This window comes from Oncorhynchus tshawytscha, linkage group LG01 (genome assembly GCF_018296145.1).
Source record: "Oncorhynchus tshawytscha isolate Ot180627B linkage group LG01, Otsh_v2.0, whole genome shotgun sequence".
NCBI classification, from domain to species: domain Eukaryota; kingdom Metazoa; phylum Chordata; class Actinopteri; order Salmoniformes; family Salmonidae; genus Oncorhynchus; species Oncorhynchus tshawytscha.
This window is the reverse complement of record NC_056429.1, coordinates 72,364,430-72,388,582: the sequence shown is the minus strand read 5'-3', so window position 1 is coordinate 72,388,582 and position 24,153 is coordinate 72,364,430. Positions and strand designations below refer to the sequence as shown.

The 24,153-nt window shown below is 43.7% G+C and overlaps 1 protein-coding gene across 4 annotated transcripts in view; it reads left to right on the top strand.

Annotated features, from left to right (window-relative positions):
• dlg5a (discs, large homolog 5a (Drosophila)) overlaps nucleotides 1-24,153 on the top strand; it is a 64,785-nt gene that overhangs the window by 15,679 nt on the left and 24,953 nt on the right. For 3 of the 4 annotated variants that reach the window (XM_042325171.1, XM_042325154.1, XM_042325176.1), the window contains exons 2-16: nucleotides 5,320-5,388; nucleotides 7,085-7,262; nucleotides 12,965-13,108; nucleotides 14,127-14,310; nucleotides 15,331-15,590; nucleotides 15,695-15,893; nucleotides 16,117-16,230; nucleotides 16,567-16,797; nucleotides 17,321-17,505; nucleotides 17,737-17,862; nucleotides 20,916-21,048; nucleotides 21,260-21,387; nucleotides 21,494-21,669; nucleotides 22,111-22,214; nucleotides 23,620-23,712. In XM_042325171.1, the coding sequence (XP_042181105.1) occupies nucleotides 5,320-5,388; nucleotides 7,085-7,262; nucleotides 12,965-13,108; nucleotides 14,127-14,310; nucleotides 15,331-15,590; nucleotides 15,695-15,893; nucleotides 16,117-16,230; nucleotides 16,567-16,797; nucleotides 17,321-17,505; nucleotides 17,737-17,862; nucleotides 20,916-21,048; nucleotides 21,260-21,387; nucleotides 21,494-21,669; nucleotides 22,111-22,214; nucleotides 23,620-23,712 (2,324 nt within the window). The remainder of the gene's footprint in view (nucleotides 1-5,319; nucleotides 5,389-7,084; nucleotides 7,263-12,964; nucleotides 13,109-14,126; nucleotides 14,311-15,330; nucleotides 15,591-15,694; nucleotides 15,894-16,116; nucleotides 16,231-16,566; nucleotides 16,798-17,320; nucleotides 17,506-17,736; nucleotides 17,863-20,915; nucleotides 21,049-21,259; nucleotides 21,388-21,493; nucleotides 21,670-22,110; nucleotides 22,215-23,619; nucleotides 23,713-24,153) is intronic. The other variant, XM_042325162.1, reaches the window with a different exon arrangement.

The following is a 24,153-nucleotide window of genomic DNA, read 5'->3' as shown; positions in this document are numbered from 1 at the left end:
CTGGAGAGCCACTTTAATGCCCCTTCATTGACTGAGTGTGACAGTGCTGCAGCAGTCTCAGCTCCAGTGGCTAATACAGGCCTAGATGTTGTTTCATGGCTACAGTGTGTTTTGATCAGTGTGTTTTGAAGGTGTGTTGAGACTGCAGTTAACTTCCAGACTGTCAGGATAGATCTCTAGTAAGGCTGAGATTGTTTAAATGAAATTGGGATCCTTAACATTTAAGAAAAATCCCTAATGGGAAAAATGATGCTTGTGTGTTCAGTTTGCGTGTAGAATATTCTAGTTTATTCATGGATGGGCCCTGCTTTGCAGCTTTTGATTGCCGATAGATGGGCCTAGTGTGTTTGGTGGCCAACATGCCTATACTGTGCCCCTGCCCTCTCACCGTCCCTTGCTAGCTCGCTATGAAAAGATGCAAGTTTTTGTTCTCTGCAACTAATCAGTTTCTTCTGTTCCAAAAATACTGAATCTTAAGTCGATTCTTAGCGGAAGATGTTTTTCTTTCTATTAAATGTCTTGGTAAATCGCGATATTTAACGAACTTGTTAAAGTACTTTTTTAGGAGAGGATAGTCTGTGCGCCGGCAGCTCGAGATGATTTGATCGACAGTTCTGGTCGCCTAGTGATGGTCTGTCCCTCTTTGGAAGCAGCATTAATTTACAGACAAGTAAAATGCCCGTTCAGAGAAGGTTTTGTGTCGGCATTTAAAAAGATGTAGTGTACCCTTACAGACAGACAAACATGCCGTAGCTGATGCGCTTTCAAGGCTATATGACTGTGGTAGAGAGAACATTTATTTTTACCCCCCTTTTCTCCCCAATTTCGTGATTACGATCTTGTCTCATCCTCCGACACATGATCTGCCAAGCTGCGCTTCTTAACACTCGCCAGCTTAACCCGGAAGCCAGGTGCACCAATGTGTCAAAGGAAACACCGTTCAACTGACAACCGAAGTCAGACTGCAGGCACTCAGCCCGCCACAAGAAGTCGCTAGAGCACGATGAGCTAAGTAAATCCTCCCCTAACCCAGATGACGCTGGCCCAATTGTGCACCTCCCTATGGGACTCCCGGTCGCGGCCGGTGGTATCACAGTCTGGGATTGAACCCCAGGCTGTATTTACGCTGCAATGCAGTGCCTAAAACCGCTGCGCCACTCGGAAGGCTTTTTTGTTTTTTTCTCCGTTTAAATGGAAAACCGATAAAATAATTGCTGTTAACATTAAGCCAAATTTTTCCATTTGTCACATCCCTTATCGGTAGGAATGGGACCTGGATGTCACATTGCATCGCTCAAGGATTGACACTGACTGGCATAAGGTGTATTCTCCAAGGTCGCGTTCAGAATTCTTCCTAAAGTGTGCTTTGCTCACTCACCCTCAGTGATTTAAAAGCATTGGATTTTGGTGAACGTGTGCACACTTTGGTTGCATTCTGATTCCCCACACTTCTTCCCAAGGTGTCCATTTACTCACACCCCCCCTCATGGCGCGTGCACACTTCAGGGTAGAAGGGCTGAGAATTGGACAGTCTGCAGCCTAAGTGCCGACCACTAGATCTTTTGCAGCTCTAATTCATGTACTATTTATTGACGCTGTCAGCTTGTTTACAAATGAACGGCCCGGCTGAAAGAGGCTAAAGTCTAATTGCTATTGATGATAAAAGGCCTGTTGGAGAGGTCTATCGCTGCTGACCCCTTCACCACCAGATGGCCTACAGCCATTTAATATCCTTTCTGCATCATTGACCTGCTAAAAGGGACTTAGTGTAGACTGTTGACACTACTGAGTATTCAGCATTGAGTTCATTCCTATGCTCTTTCTCAATGTCTATATTAGAGGTCGACCGATTATGATTTTTCAACACCGATACCGATTATTGGAGGACCAAAAAAGCCGATAACGTTTAATCGGCCAATTTAAAAATAAAAATGTATTTGTAATAATGACAGTTACAACAATACTGAATGAACACTTATTTTAACTTAATATAATACAGCAATAAAATCAATTTAGCCTCAAGTAAATAATGAAACATGTTCAATTTGGTTTAAATAATGCAAAAACAAAGTGTTGGAGAAGTAAAAGTGCAATATGTGCTATGTAAGAAAGCTGAGAACATATGAAAGCTGGTGGTTCCTTTTAACACGAGTCTTCAATATTCCCAGATAAGAAGTTTTAGGTTGTAGTTATTATAGGAATTATAGGACTATTTCCATTTACCATTTGTATTTCATTAACCTTTGACTATTGGATGTTCTTATAGGCACTTTACTATTGCCAGTGTAACAGTACAGCTTCCGTCCCTCTCCTCGCTCCCTGCTGCGCTCGAACCAGCAACACAACCACAACAGCCACCAACGAAGCAGCATTACCCATGCAGAGCAAGGGAAACAACCACCCTAAGGCTCAGAGCGAGTGAAGTTTGAAATGCTATTAGCGCGCACCATCTAGCTAGCAATTTCACTTCGGTTACACCAGCCTCAACTCGGGAGTTGATAGGCTTAAAGTCATAAACAGCACAATGCTTGACGCACAACGAAGAGCTGCTGGCAAAACGCACAAAATGCTGTTTGAATTCATGTTTACTCGCCTGCTTCTGCCTACTACTGCTCAGTCAGATACTTGTCAGACAGGCAGTCTCCTTATGGAGTGCAACGAGAGAGAGGCAGGTCATTATTGCGTTGGACTAGTTAACCGTAAGGTTGCAAGATTGGATCCCCCGAGCTGACAAGGTGAACATCTGTCGTTCTGCCCCTGAACGAGGCAGTCATAGAAAATAAGAATGTGTTCTTAACTGACTTGCCTAGTTAAATAAAGGTATGTAGACATTTTTTGTTATATATAAACTAAACAAATTTGTAAAATCGGCAAATCGAGCTGACAAGGTGAAAATCTGTCGTTCTGCCCCTGAACGAGGCAGTTAACCCACAGTTCCTAGGCCGTCATTGGAAATAAGAATGTGTTCTTAACTGACTTGCCTAGTTAAATAAAGGTCTAAAAAAATAATAATAAAAAAAATCTTCAAATCGGCGCCCATTTCTACCGATTTCCGATTGTTATGAAAACTTTAAATCGGCCCTAATTAATTGGCCATTCCGATTAATAGTCCGACCTCTCGTCCATATGGTATGTTATACCATCTATGTCTGTTGAAGTGGGAACAGCATAGGAGAGGCCAGCCCCTTGCGTTTTGGACAAATTAAATCTGTAGTGAGCAGTGATGATTATTACACAAGTGATTTTGGTCTAAGCAATGTGGCATGACATGCTGGTCTCAGAGGGGACAAATAACTGAGAATCTCGATTTATTTTGGTGTCCCAGGGCTTGCTTTGTCAAATCCCACATCTCCCAGCCCTGTTTAATCCCTAGCCCCATGATGAACTTTGATTTGTTGCATTTGTATAAAAAAAATATATTTTTGGCAAATAGCCTCAGACTTCCATGTAAGAGGATGGATTATCTGCTAACTGAGGAGCAAGAGTCCTCCTGTCAAAATAAATACTATCGGTTTACTTCACACTGGTCTAAAATATCTGACACAAGTTTAGAAAGTTGTAGCCACTACTTTTTATATATCATCTGGGAGAATGTGTGTAACAAGAATGTAGGAGCTGCCCGCCTGCTTTCAGTGTGCAGCAGAGGTGTAGTAGGCTCTGCCTGGTTCTCATGTCAAGCTGCTCTGAATGTGTATCACAGTGGAGAGCAGCAGCAGAGAGAGCAGTGAGCACAGCTTCGGGGAGTGTCAGAACAGATTGGCTTTTAATCTCTTCTCTTCTACCCCTATTTTTTTTATTTCTTCTCTCTTTTCTCTCGCTTTCTCACTCGCTATATATATGCATGTACACAGAGTCTCAGTGAGGGAGAGATCCTAGCTAATGAGGCTTGGTCTTGTCTGAGCTGCAGGGTAGGTGTTGTAAGGACTTTACCTGACACAGCAGGGTGGGAAGGACACTGATGGACATCTGGGATAGTGGGATTTGATCGATGACCTCTTGACGTTATGGGGTTACTGGGTTACTGGGTTTTTAGAGGACACACTAATTGCAGTCTTATGTCTGCTTGAAATGTGACAGAGACACATCGTAGTTAATCGCAATATAGCTATTTAGAACCAGCTATTATATATCTATTTGACTTCTTAATACTCTGAGGACTAAACTTTGTCTAAATATGTTGTTATATGGCAAACCTTTTAACTTATTGTTATAGACGACACCAACAATGCCTGCTAATTGAATATTTCCTGAACTGTAAAAATCCATAAGTGGAACACTGAAAATGACGACATTCTAAGAACTATATAACTCCACAAAGGGTTAAACCCATGATATGTTTGTGGCCCTTTAGAAAAGGCAGTCCATTTGCTACTGCAGCTAGAGCTGTGATGTGCAGCAGAATGACATACTATATCCCCCCTTTCTCGACATGGAATATCCCTTGGCTTAGCAGTGTGCAGCACTATGCAAATAGGACATCATTGTCCTGAGTGCCTTCTCCATGTGCTGCTTGACTTAGAAAGGAGAAAATTACATTCTAACCACGTTACTCTGCTTGACTAGCAGGGACATACGGGGAAGATGCATCAAAGCAATGTACTAGGTGCATGGAGAGGGGACATGAGTAAAGAGGAATCCTGAGTTAAGAACTAGGAGTCCAGAAATACAGGAGAAAATGTATGTATAATGCATGACCAAAAGTATGTGGACACGTGCTTGTCGACCATCTTATTTGCTGCTCTAACAGCCTACAATCCATTCAGCTACAAGAGCATTAGTATAGTCGGGGACTGATGTTGGCCGATTAGGCCTGGCTCCCAGTCGGCGTTCCAATTCATCCAAAAGGTGTTCGATGGGGTTGAGGTCAGGGCTCCTGAGCAGGCCAGCACTCTGCGTCCTAGTTCTGCACTTACAGTTGACCGGGGCAGCTCTAGCAGGGCAGAAATTTGACGAACTGACTTGTTGGAAAGGTGTCATCCATTGAGGGTGCCACGTTGAAAGTCACTGAGCTCTTCAGTTCAGGCTGTTCTACTGCCAATATTTGTCTATGCAGATTGCATGGATGTGTCCTTGATTTTATACACCGGTCAGCAACTGGTGTGGCTGAAATCCATTAATTTTTACTAATCCATATACCATTGTGTGTTGTATTTTTCAATATATTTCATGCGGATTTGTACTGTGTTATGAAACGTTACACTATTAATTCATCATCGATTGGCAAACCAATCATTTCAAAGACTTCATGGAAAAGAGCATATGATTTTCTTTTTTACTGATTGCTGTCATCTCTTCTTCCCCATATCACTCGCTCTGCAGGCTCTACATACAGTGTTCTCTCCACCATGCCCTCAGACTCTGAGAGTAGCAGTTCCCTAAGCAGTGTCGGTAAGTATGAGGCCAATACGTGTGTGTGTGTGTGTGTGTGTAATCCAAGTCATGGTTTCTGTAGTGTTAATGCCTCTCAGTGCAGCTTTGTTTATACCAGAATAACCCCACTAGTCCAATAAGACATCTTTCACTAAAGACGTGTTAGTGCTTGCCAATGCCCCCTATGGCAGCCCACCTGGCCAATCTCTCTCCTTTCTCTGGTCCATGAGTTTAGTTCACCATGCTACCTCCTTAACATGCACACTCACTTACTCACTCTTGCTACCAGAGCTTGACAGTGGTCCAAATGACTCAGCGCGTCACTGGCTGTTACATAAACCCTTAAGGGCCCAACCTGGTGCCAAGGATCCTCTGAGTTCCTCCCTGGCGCTGACTCTGCCTGTCGGTCTGTCTGTTGGCCAGGCCCGCTCCTTCTGTTTCTGTTCTAGGAAAGCGGGAGGGAGGTAGAGAGAGAGAGGGGGTCTGCTGCCTGTCTGTTGGCCTCCCTGACAGGCCCGCTCCTTCTGTTCTGGGAAGAGTGGGGAGGAGAAGGGAGGTTTGTGAAAGGGGGAGATCCAATAATTTCACATAAGTGGTCGCATGGAAGAAACACAAAGAAAGGTAGCTTTTTTAAAAGTATTGGTACACAGCCCTGAGCATGGAAGACATTTTATAACCGTGGTTAAGGGAACATGGCTAGAAGGAAATTATTAATTTCAATAGTAAGCATTTCACGGTAAGGTCTGTACGCGTATGTGAGAAATAAAATTTGATTTGAATATTCATCTTCTACTCGATTACTTACACAGACCTTTCTTACTCTTTTTGAATGATTGCACAAATGCGTTGGTTAATCCACTACTATGAAAGTGCCCTGGAGACTGCATAAGCCAGCCAGACACAGTACCAGGAATGTTTTATTAAGTCTGATTTCCAATATACTGCTTGTCATTTTCCTGTCTGAGATTACCAGTATTGCTTCCATGTGAATCTGAGGGTATCTTGGGAAATGTGGAAAAGATTGTCATGGAAAAGATTAAAGAGGAATTTCATATCAGACAACCGCTGTTCTAAAGCAGTACCTTTGGGTAGGGAATTGTTAAGAATGTTTAGGACAAGGCCTAAACTACTTTAGACCTTATGTGAGCAATGAGCATTGTAATGCTCTACAGTTTTTGTCATTGTCCAGTGTTTTCTGTGATGCATTCAATCATCATTTACTGTCCCAGTCTACTGGTGATGGAAACTGCGTTTTTCAGAAATATTACACTTAAACCCAACATAATATAGTATTCAATAGAAGTTGACATCAAGTTGCATAAGATTAGAGTGAGGTTGCTCTTTCCTGTTTGTTAGCTAAAGTCATAACTTGGGATTTGTGTGCCTAACCTCAACCTGAATAATACACTGTCAACTAAATATTGTTGCAAAGGTCAGATTCTTGTTTAAGTAGCTAACTTTTGTAACTCAAGTCAGATGTCAGCTGTGGCAGGCCTGCACCTGTAGTAGAACTCTATTCCCCAGAATGAAACACAGGAGAACCAGATCAACCATGTCCAGTTAGAATCATCTCAAATACAAAGGACTGAGCATATAAATGGATATACCCTTGTGTGTTTATATTGTGATGTAAGCGTTGTCCTCTCCTTCCTGTCCCGTGTATTCCGGTGGCAGTGAGCTGCTCTTGCTCCTGGTGACATACTCACTGTTGCAGGTTCACCTCCCGGTAACGGCTCAGCCTCGTCCCCGCCCCCGGTCGTCAACGACAACCGGCCAGCCGGCGACAACCTGGACGCCATCCTGTTCCAGCTGCGTCAGGTGACCCGTGAGAGGGATGAGCTCCGCAAGCGCCTGGCTCTGGCATCGCCCGGCACCACCTTTGACGACTGCAGGTACAGACAACCCTCTTACCATATAACTGATGAGAGGGTGGTGTGGAATGTCTTTATTCTGTACATCAGTGTATTAATGCAGTAAGTAGTCAAATACAACGTCTAGACATAAGTAGAGTAGATTGTCTTCATACTGTACTATACACCAATGTCTCCATGCAACAAGTAGTCAAAATACAAGATTTAGACATAGACCGAGAATACATTCCAGCCAGTCATTAAAGTTAAGGTAGCCTGCAGCAGAGTAAAAAATTATATTCAGCCATTGTTGTGTTATCCTTAACCTGAACTACATCACACGCTCTGCTATGATAGACTGACTGCAACATTTGGTTAATTGCTGTCTGTTGTATGGGTCATTACTTTGAGGTCAGCGACCTGTAGGTTTATGATTGGTCATGTTTACACACACTTTTATAAATCAAATCGTATTGGTCACATACACATGGTTAGCAGATGTTAATGTGAGTGTAGCGAAATGCTTGTGTTTCTAGTTCTGACAGTGCAGTAATATCGAACAAGTAATCTAAAAATTCCCCAACCACTACCTAATATACACAAATCTAAAGGGATGGAATAAGAATATATCCTTATAAATATATGGATGAGCGATGGCCGAGGGGCAAATTCATATGAGATGAGTAATGTAAGATATGTATACATTATTAAAATGGCATTGTTTAAAGTGACTAGTGAGTTTCTATGTAGCAGCAGCCTCTCTGTGTTAGTGATGGCTATTTAACAGTCTGATGGCCTTGAGATAGAAGCTGTTTTTCAGTCTCTCGGTCCCAGCTTTGATGCACCTGTACTGACCTCGCCTTCTGGATGATAGCGGGGTGAACAAGCAGTGGCTCGGGTGGTGGTTGTCCTTGATGATCTTTATGGCCTTCCTGTGACATCGGGTGCTGTAGGTGTTCTGGAGGGCAGGTAGTTTGCCCCCGGTGATGAGTTGTGTAGACTGCACCACTCTCTGGAAAACCTTGTGGTTGAGGGTGGTGCAGTCACCGTACCAGGCGGTGATACAGCCCGACAGGATGCTCTCAAGCCTCCTGTTTCCTGAAGCCGTTGTACAGAATCAGGAGGGATGCACAATAGTGAGTTCATCTCAGGTAGTCCTGAGGACCATGCCTTAGGACTACCTGGCATGATGACCCCTTGCTGTCCCCAGTCCACTTTCCGTGCTGCTGCTCAAGTTTCAACTGTTCTGCCTGCGGCTATGGAACCCTGACCTGTTCACCGGACGTGCGACCTGTCCCAGACCTGCTGTTTTCAACTCTCTAGAGACAGCAGGAGCGTTAGAGATACTCTTATTGATCAGCTGTACATACACTATGAATAGTAGTCTCTAGAAAGTTGCATAGGCCAGCCTCTGACTTGAGTGCAAGCAAGTCTTCTGCCCTCAGTGTCATCTGATCTGATTGGTAATGTTGATGGGTGGTCCTAACCATCCTGTAACCACCCTGCTCTGTTTATGAATGCTTTCTTGAGTTCCAGGTACCAGGTCGATAAAAATGCAATTCAGAACTGGGAGGGATGCCTAGTGGATTTGACCTGTGAGAGAAAGCACTGACAGAGCAGGAGGAAGATGTATATTAATTTATTAGTACCGGTCAAAAGTTTGGACACCTACTCATTCCAGGGTTTTTTCTTAATTTGTACTATTTCCTACATTGTAGAATAATAGTGAAGACATCAACACTATGAAACAAAACAGAATCATGTAGTAACCAAAAAAGTGTTAAACAAATCAAAATATATTTGATATTTTTTAAAGTAGCCAGCCATTTCTTTTTGTTTTAGCCTTGATGACAACAGTTTTTTTTAAAACACACTCTGTGCTCAAAGGAAGAAAAAAACTGCTGCTCCAGATTTGCTCCATTTCATTAAAATTACAATGTAACCAACACCCATCTGTGACTACCTGGACCTACCATTTGGTTTTCAAATATTGAAACCAAACTATATGGATTTGAATGAAAAGTATTTGACATGGAAAGGTGAATGTAAGAAGCGCACATAATTTCAAATAGGATATAAGTCATATTAAACAGCATATAAACACTCTAGATAGGTGAGGAGCCAGACAGGCAGCCTAAGAATGAATTATTTAAGCTTTATTATTTCAAGGCTATAGCCTACAAATAAATACATTGATGCATTTGCGATTGACACAGTAGGCTGGTAGGGACGTAAAGCGCTCAGCAATTAAATAATATTTTGTTGTATTAAATCATTGTAGTCTATAAGTTGCGCATTTCGCCTGTGACTTAGAATTAAATACAAATTAAACTAAAAATGACTTAGTGCCTTTGATTTTTTTTTTAGAAACACGAGATTGGCCCGTCTGTGGCTTCTGTCTCATGCGATGGTGACTGGAGAGCCGGCCAGCAGCAGAGAATATCCTCTCCACACTTGCCGAGCCACTGGGGATGCTAAACACTCTTTTGGCCACCCTTGCCAGGCTGGGCAGAGATGCCACCTTGTTGTTTTATTCTTCTATAGGTAGGGATAAAGGTTTTTAGGCAAAATAACCCAATCAAAACAGAAAGCTCCTTTAATGTGGGAATATGCCAGGCCTACTGGGCCAAAATCAATTATGGCCTTTTGTATAATCGAACAAAAATGAAAAACGTTTAAGATCAGAATTTTTGTTTATAAATACTTTGCTACAATGACAGACTTAGCTAGCTACCCAACTAGTTCCTTTCTTTTAGCATGTGCACATAGTAAGTACACCATCTTGCTTTTGGGATACGGATCTTTTCAGATTCCACAAGGATCCTTTAGTTGTGGACACTACATCCACCACACTCCCGCTCTTGCTCCTCATCTTTGTAAGTCACCTTGATTTTAGCACCTGTGTTTTTTCTTCATGAAAATATTTAGCCGACATCATGACAGTAGCTAAAGCAAGTGACTATAGCAACACACAAGTAGACTACAAATGTTAAATTGGAGGGGGTGGGAAGGCCAAAGCTCCAGCCTTTGGGAATCTCGCGCAATGCTCCAGTCAAATTGGGCACGCTCCTCGCTCCGCTCCAGCTCTGCTCCACTCAAATACTCTGGTTTGGACACTGCAGACAGAAGTTGGCAGATCGGATGTACCGCCCTGTGCAACTGGGTACTGGACTTCCTGACGGGCCACCCCCAGGTGGTGAGGGTAGGCAACAACATCTCCACCCCGCTGATCCTCAACACTGGGGCCCCACAAGGGTGCGTTCTGAGCCCTCTCCTGTACTCCCTGTTCACCCACGACTGCGTGGCCACGCACGCCTCCAACTCAATCATCAAGTTTGCGGACGACACAACAGTGGTAGGCTTGATTACCAACAACGACGAGACGGCCTACAGGGAGGAGGTGAGGGCCCTCGGAGTGTGGTGTCAGAAAAATAACCTCACACTCAACGTCAACAAAACTAAGGAGATGATTGTGGACTTCAGGAAACAGCAGAGGGAACACCCCCCTATCCACATCGATGGAACAGTAGTGGAGAGGGTAGCAAGTTTTAAGTTCCTCGGCATACACATCACAGACAAACTGAATTGGTCCACTCACACAGACAGCATCGTGAAGAAGGCGCAGCAGCGCCTCTTCAACCTCAGGAGGCTGAAGAAATTCGGCTTGTCACCAAAAGCACTCACAAACTTCTACAGATGCACAATCGAGAGCATCCTGGCGGGCTGTATCACCGCCTGGTACGGCAACTGCTCCGCCCTCAACCGTAAGGCTCTCCAGAGGGTAGTGAGGTCTGCACAACGCATCACCGGGGGCAAACTACCTGCCCTCCAGGACACCTACACCACCCGATGTTACAGGAAGGCCATAAAGATCATCAAGGACATCAACCACCCGAGCCACTGCCTGTTCACCCCGCTATCATCCAGAAGGCGAGGTCAGTACAGATGCATCAAAGCTGGGACCGAGAGACTGAAAAACAGCTTCTATCTCAAGGCCATCAGACTGTTAAACAGCCACCACTAACATTGAGTGGCTGCTGCCAACACACTGACACTGACACTGACTCAACTCCAGCCACTTTAATAATGGGAATTGATGGGAAATGTAAATATATCACTAGCCACTTTAAACAATGCTACCTTATATAATGTTACTTACCCTACATTATTCATCTCATATGCATACTGTAACGGTTTTGACTTGAGGTTATTATTTATAGGGGTGCCAGGTAGGTTGTGCCTACCAGAGAAAACATTGGTTTCTCCTTTTAGTTTGGGTGGGAATGAGTCCCATCTGGTCCGTCAAGTCTACACCAATACAAAGGACTTATGTAAAAGTCAGGATGGAAATAAACTTTTCATAAACCCTTAAAACATTGTAAAGAACTTCAAAAACAACTATATTCTTTTGCGTGGGTTGTATTAGCAACAACAATGATTACACACATATAATAATATCACAATGAGTTCTGGTTCCTCCAGAAATGTCCTGTACCTCGGGCCTAAAAAGAGTCCAGCCCGGTAAAGGAGTTCAGTGAACTCAAGTGACTTTTGTCAATGTTTGTCCGTTCATTCCGTGTAGCGTAAACCCAGTATTAAACATACAATTATTTTACCACAGAACTTTAAAGCGTATCAACTCTTACTAAGTCCTCAACTACATAAATCACAGTATACATCACATCAAAACAAATGAAATACCGTATACAAAAAGGTGGTAGTCAGTCGGTCAGTCAGACAATCCAATCCGCCAATAGATCTCCAGCGGAGAAAGGCCACGAAGAACGGAGAGGTGTAGTCCACGGACGCAAAGAATGGATCCGATCCTGGGTAAACTCTATTAGGCTACAAAACACACGTTTAACGGCAACAAAACAAACGGAATAGAGAAGCTTCGGCACTGAGGGTTGAACACATCCTCATTCACGTCTCCATCACAACCCCCCTTTTGCGCAGCTGATGCTGGCTATTTAATTGGGAATTAAAGGGAAAGCGCCCTATTGGAAGGAGCTGCACTGAGACGGTTCAGAATAATTCGGGGCCGTCACAATACGTATATACTGTACTCTATATCATCGACTGCATCCTTATGTAATACATGTATCACTAGCCACTAACTATGCCACTTTGTTTACATACTCATCTCATATGTATATACTGTACTCGATACCATCTACTGTATCTTGCCTATGCTCCTCTGTACCATCATTCATTCATATATCCTTATGTACATATTCTTTATCCCCTTACACTGTGTATAAGACAGTAGTTTTGGAATTGTTGGTTATTACTGCATTGTTGGAACTAGAAGCACAAGCATTTCGCTACACTCGCATTAACATCTGCTAACCATGTGTATGTGACAAATAAAATTTGATTTGATTTGACTTCAGACGAGTCCCGTGACGCTGGTGGGGGGTCTTAGTGCAAACCTTTCGGACTCTACAGACATTTTCTTGGGGAATACCAATTTTCAAGATGTTTGATGGTCTGATAAACAACGCTGTAGCTCGGCCACCTTCCTCCGCAAATGCCAAACGCTGCCATTGGTGGATGCGGTGGATTGAGACGCAGCCCAGGCAAAAACACATCTAGGGGATGGGGATATTTTTATAATGGTAATTCGATTTCTGCGGGGCGGAGAACATCAACTAGGCGGTTAACTGACATTGAGCTTACTTTGTAGACAAGGTCTCAGGTTGTTTGTGATGCATTACTCGGCTCGTGCCCTTGTTTCCCCAAAGGCCGAATTCCAAAGCCAGCCATGACTATGAGCGACTGAAGAGTCAGTGTATGCGGGCCATGGCAGACCTGCAGTCTCTACAGAACCAACACACCAAGACTCTGAAGAGGTGTGAGGAGGCCGTCAAGGAGGCTGATTTCTACCAGTGAGTAGTACCAGCATCATCAACACTAATTTGGCTGACTGGCTGGCTGGTCGACTGACTGACTGACTGGTTTGTTGGTTAAAAGACATGAATTGTTTGGGTGAAGGTGAATGTTTAGTCCTTTGAGAAAACTGCCCAGTCTGTCAGGAATCATCTGTTAGTCCAATAACTCTTTCTGAATAGACTGTTGTAATTAGATGGGAATAATTAGAGGTTTTATGGCATCATTGTTTTACTCATTTCCAGACTGTAGAAGTGCCAGGTGCTGCAATTACAAATTGAAGGAACATTTATGTGCTAATGGGTCTGTTTCCATTTAAGTGGAAGAGGGATTACCTAATGTGAATTAAGGAGTTGTACAGCAATATATTTTATAGTCAATTATAAATGAAATCATATCAAGTTATGTTCTATAGGGCTACCAAACCCAGCGCTAAACCTACAATAAGTCTAGCCATCATGCTTTTAATCTGGGGGGGGGGGTCTTCTTTGTACACACTTACTAGAGTAAACATAAACTCGTAAGAGTACCACACATGTACAGCATTGTAAAGTGCTATAAGGACAATATCTGGTAATCTGTGGTATTATATCCAGGCATGTAAGGTGTGTGTGAAGGCACTTAAATGTGTGTGTGTGTGTGAGTCACAGTGAGACAGACACAGGGTGAGAGAGATGAGGATTATCACTCCACTCTTCAGCAGGTCTGTGTGTGATTGGATGTAAGCTCCTGTCGCTGTCTGTCCAGGAAAGCAATCAAACATAATGTGTTAATCTCCCTTCTAACCTCTGTCTGCCTTGTCATTGACTTATATGTTCACTGGGGGAGGGAGGAACATGTATTGCAATCAGTACTTACCGAATAAACTCAATTCAGGTCTGCAGAGAGGTTAGTATGTACTTTCACCTTAACCTGCCTTTTGCTGACATCCTAGTAATTGCAATCTGCTGTATAACTAATGTAACCTCTTGGTAATCATCCCTCCTGCAGTTTTAACCTCTCCCTCTTTGTCTCCAGTATGCTCCACAGTCGTGTGTTAGGAGACCAGTCTCAGCTGAAAGAGGAGCTGGATGTGTTGAGGAGAGACAACACTCAGCTGGTCAGGGAACACAACCACCTGAAGCAGAGCTGTGAGGAGCTCCGCAGGCTGCACAGCGAGGACCAGAAGGAGGTGGCTGACATGAGGCGGCAGCAGCAAGAGGTACGCGCGCTCACACGGTTGCTGTGACCTATACTGGGTTGTTGCGCTTTCAGAAACCCACACGTCACTGGAGAAGACGGCGAACACACACACACACACACGCGAACACACACGCGAACACACACATACACAGCTGGGAGATGCATACAGAGCACTTCTGTAAAGGGCAGTGTTGGAGAACAAGGTCATTGGCTCATGTACAGGGCATGTAGGCAGTAGGCACATTCCACTTGTACCTACTGCTCCTCCTGTGTTCACAGATTTGTACATTCAGGAGAGGTGTTTAAACTCACCAGTTTAGAATGCTATGGCTCCATCTCCTGTATACTGCCCTGGGGTCACACCTGGTCCCACAGCAATCACTACAGACTCCAGCAAGCCTTACATACACCACACACTCAACTCAACATACAAAAACGTCAGGGAGGTATTTGCATTTTATTGGTGATTTTTATGATTGTGAAGGCCCAGCAAAAATGAAACCTAAGGGCTGGTTAGTTACGCCATAGTACCAAAGCCTCCATTTACACAGGCAGAACAATTCTCATCTTTTGCCCAAATATTGGTCTTTTGAAAAAATCAGGTCCTTTGCCAATAATTGGGGAAAATATCAGTATTGGTCTTCCTATGTAAATGCAGCTGAATTGTCTTGAATAGTCCATATACTGCAGCTGCTCACTGTTGCCATCTGCTGACTAACTGGTGTAAAAGGAATCAATGTCATTCTACCTTGGTTATGGTTCCAGTGGCTTGGTTTGGTTTCCATATGCTTCAGAATAGGTAAATAACCACACACTCACTCCGAAAAAATACATGTATTAATTAAATAAAGCAACAGCAAGCTTCGTTCTTCGTTGTTTCGGCATGGTGCTTGAAACACCAAAATGGTGGTTTTGAATATATGTCAACTGTACATAAACTTTATTTGTATAGCACAATTCATACAGGTGGCAAATGAAGGTGTGCTAAACTGTATGTGCATGTAGAAAATCATCAGATGAATGACTGTCCTTCCTCCAGGTGATGAGAGAAAACGGTTCATCAGAGGTTCTCAACAAGCTCTATGACACAGCCATGGACAAGCTGGAGGGGGTGAGGAAAGAATACGATTCGCTGAGCAAACGCTACAGCGAGAAGGTAGCTAATCACAACACGGACCTGAGCAGGCTGGAGCAGGTGGAGGAAGAGAACCGCCGATTACAGAAACAGATGGACACGTTGCTGAGACAACGAGACACGGCTATACACTACCAACAACAGTGCTCTACGTCCATGAGGAGGTAACACGGACAGACACACTCCTCAACCCAAAGATGCATGGTTATACACCACACACACACACACGTATACACTACTACACACCTCACCATCTTCCTCTCCCCAGGTTTGACTCTGTACAACAGGAGCTGAACAAGTCTTCAGGCCAGAACAAGGAGCTGCAGAGGGAGATGGAGCGGCTGCAGTCGGAGGTGACACGCTGTAAGAACTTCCAGCTGAAGGCAGTAAAGGACTGTGAGAAGTACAAGGAGGAGAGGGACTCTGTGTTCAACGAGTACAGGCTCATCATGAGTGAGAGAGACCAGGTCAGAGAGATGCGTATAATACATTATGGTTTCATAGATACAGATTACGGCTAGTCCTGGATTAAGAAGCTACTTTCCATGTAGTATCTACATTGAGAATGTTATTATACATTATTTCAGGACTAGGCTTAACCTTTAAGCAGTTGTTCATCCCAACGTTTTATGATAATAAAATAATAAAACTTAGCAACAATGAAGTGGGTTATTAAATTCTGGGTAACAGGTGATCAAGGAGCTGGACAAGCTGCAGACAGAGCTGGAGGCTGCAGAGGCCCGCCTCAAAAACACCTCGTCTGAAAGGATGGTGGCCAGCGAGGAGATGGAGGCTCTCAGACAGGTACAGGTCAATGAATCATTTTATATATCAGTCAATCAAACACCTAGTCTGAGAGGTTAATCAATTATTTAAGCAATCTATCGATCAGTTTATTAATAGTCAGTCTAAACACTTAGAGGGTGATAGCCAGGGAGGAGATTGAGGCTCGCAGACAGGTCATGTTAATCAAGTTAATATATTTCAATTAATATCAGTTTATTAATCAAACTCGCCTCGTCTGAAAGAATGCTGGCCATTGACGCTCTGACAGCTGCTCGATCAATTAGCTAAATTTGTCGCTGATCACCAAGGGATTGTGTTATGGCATTAAATCTGATTTGATTTTTTGTTTTTTAGGAGCTGAACTCGTCGTTGGTGGACCGGGACAGGGCAATCTGTGAGAGGAATGAGCTGTTGGAGAAGTACTGCCACGAGGTGAAGGATAAGGCTGAGGCCCAAAAGGAGCTGAGCCAAGCCTGTAAAGATATTGAGACGGTCCGCGAGGAGAGAGACGTGGCCCGCAAGGAGAGGACAGAGGCCATCATACAGAGAGACCAGCTACTGAGAGAATACTACCAGGCAAGACAGGTAACATTAACACACCTGAAAACAACACACACACCTTACAGGTATGATAAACAACTGTATTAGGGAGAGGACAGAGGCTGTCAAAAGGTGACAGCTCCCAGCCAAAGGTTAGACACATGATAAAGAGCTTAGTGGATCCCATAAACTGTCAACCATTGGATTATGTCAGTTGCATGACCCTAAAGCGGATTTAGTGCTCTAGACAAATGCTGCTGTTTCTGCTCCTGACACTTCCCTGTTCAGACCACTAGATGGCCCCCCTACAACGGTTTTACATGACCGAAGTCCGGATGCTTGAAATCTGTGATAGAAATCCCAGTTGAAGGAGTCCCTCGCTACTGATTCCAGGAATTCTACAACTAGGTTTTCTGAGATATCTGTGAACTTGTAGAAAGTTTCAGGAAATTTGTTTTTGATCTCTTGAAGCTTCATGTTTTGAAAGTGGCTAACTAGCGTGTATCCATTTGTGTCTGTGCGTGTATCCATGTGTGTCTGTGTGCCCGTGTCGGTGTGTGCTCGACAGAAACAAGACTCTGCCTCCCTGGACATAGAGCGGGCCAACAAGGAGATTGAGGTGTTGAGGAAGCAGTATGAGGCCATGTCCCAGGAGCTGAAGGAGGCTACGCAGGAGGCCGAGGTGGCCAAGTGTCGACGGGACTGGGCCTTCCAGGAGAGAGACAAGATAGTGGCAGAGAGAGAGAGCATACGGTGAGAGAAAGCGGGAATAGTGGCGTAGGCTCTTTCTTAATTCTTCTTTCTTTGATTCCTTGCATCTTCACTCCTTGCCTCCTTCTGAAAGTGCATTGGAGTAGAAGGTCCAAGAGGACTCTTGCATCTTCCCTAATGTTTTTTGAGGAGGAGGCATGGAGAGAGGACGCAGTGAATATTAACTGACTAAACTGTGCTGATGCTTGATGATGTCATATCCTGCCCCTCCAGGACGCTGTGTGACAACCTGCGTAGGGAGCGGGACCGGGCGGTCAGCGATCTGGCCGACGCCCTGCGTAACCTTGACGACATGAGGAAGCAGAAGAATGACGCGTCACGGGAACTGAAGGAACTCAAGTGAGTCCCAGAGCACACAGAAAATGTCTGGCCTCCTCTAAATAACCTTTTTCAAAGCTGGTAAGAATATAGTTGAATAGCCCTGGTTTATGAGGTTAATTAAATACACACATACCATACCACATCACACACTTTCCACTTTCTCAACCCCCTTGTAGTGATGTGAAAAGCTCCCTCTACTGGTCAGTGTGTGACTGCCATATTAAATTCTCTGTCCTTTGAGAGCTCATCCTCCTTTCCTGCTGACGAAGAAGAAAAGAGTAACATTTTGGTTTAAGTCAACGACCCCCTCTAGGCAGGCCTCATAAGGACATAATGTATCTTAGTGACAGTCAGCCACCCCTTCTAGGCAGGCCTCATAAGGACATAATGTATCTTAGTGACAGTCAGCCACCCCCTCTAGGCAGGCCTCATAAGGACATAATGTATCTTAGTGATCTTAGTGACATAATGTATCTTAGTGAGCCAGCCACCCCCTCTAGGCAGGCCTCATAAGGACATAATGTATCTTAGTGACAGTCAGCCACCCCCTCTAGGCAGGCCTCATAAGGACATAATGTATCTTAGTGACAGTCAGCCAGCCACCCCCTCTAGGCAGGCCTCATAAGGACATAATGTATCTTAGTGACAGTCAGCCACCCCCTCTAGGCAGGCCTCATAAGGACATAATGTATCTTAGTGACAGTCAGCCACTAGGCAGGCCCCTCTAGGCAGGCCTCATAAGGACATAATGTATCTTAGTGACAGTCAGCCACCCCCTCTAGGCAGGCCTCATAAGGACATAATGTATCTTAGTGACAGTCAGCCACCCCTCTAGGCAGGCCTCATAAGGACATAATGTATCTTAGTGACAGTCAGCCACCCCTTCTAGGCAGGCCTCATAAGGACATAATGTATCTTAGTGACAGTCAGCCACCCCCTCTAGGCAGGCCTCATAAGGACATAATGTATCTTAGTGACAGTCAGCCACCCCCTCTAGGCAGGCCTCATAAGGACATAATGTAAGTGTCAGCCATCTAGGCAGGTAAGGACATAATGTATCTTAGTGACCGTCAGCCACCCCCTCTAGGCAGGCCTCATAAGGACATAATGTAGTGATCTCTAGGCAGGTGACATAATGTATCTTAGTGACCGTCAGCCACCCCCTCTAGGCAGGCCTCATAAGGACATAATGTATCTTAGTGACCGTCAGCCACCCCCTCTAGGCAGGCCTCATAAGGACATAATGTATCTTAGTGACCGTCAGCCACCATAGACCTATTTCTCCTTCAGCCTTTCCTTTACACACTGTAGAATATGACTTTGCTGCCACTTTTTAGACTTTGGTAACACTTCCCTTGCAGCACTTTGAACGGTTGCTTTGCTCTATAGATATCTTTGGTGCTCTATAGATATCTATGCAGACCTGCCAATATGCACTCATTTTGCGTACCAACTATGCAATTCTCTGTCCATGTATGCATGTACGAGATCTGAGTTCAAAGTACTCAGAAATTAATAGGGCCTGATTATTAAAAATTAAAAAACATTTTAATACAAAATAACTCCACTGAGTAAATGTAACATCCCGATAATCGCTCTGCAACACACAGACATGTTCTGAGTTTGTTCTGAGCATGTCCGTTCGATGTAGCAACCGGGTGTCTGCCCCTCCTGTTTGTTGTGATGCTGAGTTTGCCCACTGTCAGCTGTACGTGAACACATGGACAAAATCCCCTTTCGACTCCGCGTGTTGTGGAAAGGTCAACTCTAATTGTTTCAAGCTAATGTTAGCGAACATAAGATGGACATTCGGTGAGCTCTAAAATGCCAGCAGTTCACTCTCATTTGCTCGTGAAATAGTTAAATAAAAATACGAAAAATAACTGGTCGCATTTGTGCGAGTGTGATATACATTTAATTCTGCGTCTCATTAGTTGTATTTTCCACGTAACATTACGAGGATCACGCAACCTGATGGACTGTACCTGTAAGTATGATCCACGTCACAAAAAGCTTTACAAAAGTATAATTAAAAATAAATATTTACATCTTGGCATTAAATGGGGTCGGGAGTTTAGGAGACTGCGCGATGAAGAATGAATGAGTGTCTGGTATTGGCTATAGAGGCAATGCTTCTAAAATGACTGCACTAGATTTGAGATTTCATCAATTTAGAACATCTGAAATGATCTATGTGCTGCAAAAAAGTACAATAGGCACCTTTACATAGGCTGAAACAGCGGACTCTTCTCGCGAACAGCATTCAGATTCCCTTTGCGATAGCTTACTTAAAAGCTTTGCGTAGCCAGTTTGTGGTCTGTGTCAATTCGATCATCTGTTTTTGTTATGTTTTCAAATGGATTTTTCTTTTTTAGTGTTGATTTAGAACCGTGTCTAAAAAGGCAATACTTGTTAGCTGGTCCAAGTGATTGGCCCTGTTTTGAGAGTTGACAAGCGTTCCTCTACTATAGAGACTAAACTTAGGGGCATGTGCTAAGAAAACCATTATAGATAATTAACTCTGTTCTACGCTCTACATGTAATGGCATAAACATGCAGACAATCTGTGTTAATTCCACATGTTCTGTACTTATCAGTATGAATCATTTATTTATGTTTTGTAAATACCATTTCAGAGGACTGAACTGAACCAGGTGTGATCCATAATGTTTGTCTAAGCACATATGCTCATGAAAAAAAAGTTAGCATAGGTTGTGCAATAACAAAATGAGCAGCTAATTTAGCAAGTCATTGTTATTTCAGCCAGTCAGTAAATCTGTCAGATGATGAATGAGGAGCCTGAGAGAAACAGACTGGGCAGCAGTTACATGCAAGTTTAATCTCCAATTTGCTGCATGTGTCTGGTATTCTAAAAAGTTTGACAGGGTTGGCAGGTCTGTCTATGGTGCCCTATAGATGTAGTTGTGCAGCATTTAGAAACTCTATGAAAATGCTACAAGGCACACGTTTCCTCATTTAGCAGATAGTGTACATGCACTCAGTGACATGTAGATATATCCTGCACACTGTTGTGATGTTTTCTGACCTGTGACATCACTTGCTGTGGTCAGAGAGAAGATGGAGAGCCAGCTGGACAAGGAGGCCAGGTTTTGTCAGCTGATGGCCCACAGCTCCCATGACTCCGCCATCGACACAGACTCTCTGGAGTGGGAGACGGAGGTTGTGGAGTTTGAGAAGGACAGGGTGATTCTGGAGAGACAATACTTTCATTGATTTGATTGAATGCTTATTTGACTTACTGTTGATGTATTGATTGGATGGGTGAATGGATGGATTGACTGATTGATCAGATGAATTCATTTCCAGCAAATGTTAAAATCCAGCTTAATAAAGGGGCTCTGAACTGATATGTATGTAGTTAACCAGTATGTTAAACTTAGCTGTTTTCCTGCAGGATGACATGGATTTAAAGGCACTTGGGTTTGACATAGCAGAGGGGGTAAACGATCCATATTTACCAGGAGATTGTGGAATATTTGTGACAAGAGTGGACAAAGGAAGTATTGCAGATGGAAGGTTAAGGTAATTCTCCGATTTGTAACATTTCTTGAGGTTCAAGTTCAGGAACCCCTGTTTGTTCCTCATCTTCATCATCCCCAATATCACGTTTTTACTTCCTGCTTTTCAGAGTGAACGATTGGTTGCTGAAGATAAATGACATGGACCTGACCAACAAGGACAGGAAGCAGGTGGTAAAGGCAGTGCTTAACAGAGGCGGGCTGATCAACATGGTGGTTCGCAGGAGGAAGTCCCTGGGAGGAAGGCTGGTCACCCCTGTACACATCAACCTGATCGGACACAAAGGTAACACTTGTGGCACTCCTGGTGTGTATTCATTAGGAAACCATTTACTCCAAATGTAAAATGTTTTGCAAAGAAAACAAGTTTCTATTTGACAAATTCAGGTTGGGCCATCCCCTTTCTTTCTGTTTGCTTCCGGGGGGGGGCACGCTTTTCATCCGGATGTGAATATAAAATATATTTAGATTTGTTTAACACTTTTTTTGTTTTTTTGGTGACTACATGATTCCATATGTGTTATTTCATAGTTTTGATGTCTTCACTTGTATTCTAACGTCAGTGGTATAGGTCTGAAGTGTGTAATACATATTGTATTCTCCTCTCTACCCCAGACAGTGGTATAGGTCTGAAGTGTGTAATGCATATTGTATTCTCCTCTCTACCTCAGACAGTGGTGTTGGTCTGAAGTGTGTAATACATATTGTATTCTCCTCTCTACTCCAGACAGTGGTATAGGTCTGGAGAATGGTGTGTTTGTGACAGCCCTCGTCCAGGGGAGTCCTGCTTCCAGGGAGGGATCTCTGACTGTTGGAGACAGAATTATCGCTGTGAGTCCTCCTCCACCACCTCTGTTTCTCCTCCTCATTTTCCTCATACTCTTCATTCCTGTTCTTCTTCCTCCATCGCCCCCTCCTTCTCCACCTCACCTCCTTATCTTCCTCCTCCTGTTTCTACTCCTCTCTTCCAACCTCTACCTCCTCCTTCACCTCCACCTGATTTGACCCCTGTTCCATTTTGGTCTCTAGTGATTTGGTGACAGAAACAATGTTAGCCAGTCATCACTCTACCTGGCAAAATGACCTTCTCTCTAATCATGATCCACCTACTGAATCTGCTGTCATAATCCTCCAGGTCTGTACTGTGAAGTTCTGCTGCTTAGTAAAACCACTAGGCTTAGATATCTCCCCACTCACCTTTTAATGGCAGACCAAGGCTTGTCTCAAATTGCACCCTATTCCCTACACAGAGTACTGTTTTTGACCAGAGCCCATACGGCCAAGGTCGAGACTAATGCGCAATATATGAAATGGGTGCCAGTTCGGACGCACCCCTGTTGACACCCTCAACTTTAATAGTGAAGCCTGGCTAGCTGATATGGGACATGATAGCTAAGTGTTGGTGATTAGCAAACATTAGACCTGATTCCTGCAGATGTCAATCATGGTTGTGTATCATCTTATACCATGTCCTTGTAGTCGTTAATAACTTAATGTAGGAGGTTATATTTCACATATAGTGCACAATTTTGCATTTGTCACAGCTGCACTCTTAATGCTCATTACTCTGACTTAGACTGGACTCCCCAGATGGAATAACATGCTTCAAAGAGTACTGTTTCGTTTTAGATGTTAAAAGTTCACTAGTCTGATCTCTAATTATTTTGGGGAGTGGGCGGCAGGTAGCCTAGTGTTGGGCCAGTAACTGAAAGGTCGGCTCGGGTATTCGAACCAGCGACAAGGTGAAAAAATCTGCCGACGTCCCCTTGAGAAAGGCACTTAACCCTAATTAGCAAGGCTGACCCTGTAAAACAACACATTTCACTACACCTATTGGTATATATGACAAATATTTTTGCTCAGGCTTGAATACATTACCTACTTTCCTGTTTCCTCTCCCTGCGCTCCTCTCCTTGCTGCAGTATTTTATAATTCATCTCAGGCCTATTGTCTATGAAATGTGGGGATTGAGAAAAGACTGTGGGGGTGTTAAAGTTCTAAGCAGAACCACTGGCCTAGATTTTCTAAAGTATCCCACTGCAGCAGCAGGCAGACTCAAATCTCTGGCACTGAGTTCTTCAGGTGCAGGGGATCTCTATTTGGGGTTAGGGTAGTTGAATTCTCAATCTCTCTTGAAAGCAATACCACCTAGCAAAACTGTATGTGTGTTTTAGAAGGATGTGTGGGAAGTGAGTAGTGTGTGTCCACTTTTTTATGTGGCTTCTGTTTCCCCCAGATCAACGGCATCGCTCTGGACAACAAGTCGGTGACGGAGTGTGAGACACTGCTGAGGAACTGTAGGGACTCTCTCAGCCTCTCTCTCATGAAGGTGAATCTAAACTAGTTCCTCTACTAAGCTCTTTGAATGCACACTAGCCTCAAATTAGACTAAAGACAAGTTCTCCTCCAGTCAATGTGGTGCCACATAACAGCCTTATTTTAAACATAGGGCTTTGACTTGAAGGTGAATCTAAACTTCACTGCCCGCTGGCCTCAAATCAGCCTTAATTTAGACTCAAGTTCTCCTGAAGTCCATGTAGTCCCATACACTGCAACACCCTTATTTGATGCTATAGCGGGCACTCTTTTTTTAGGACAGTGACTGACTTTCTCAAGAACAAACATGTTAGATATTACTGCACTGCAGTGACTAGATTCCTGGATAGTGTGAACTTTATTTTTGGCGGAAAGTTTAGAGTTTAGGAAAAAATGAAATGTGGTTTTACTCGTTTAGTGCTATTCCTAACACCCCCTTTATCTCTGTCCTCTA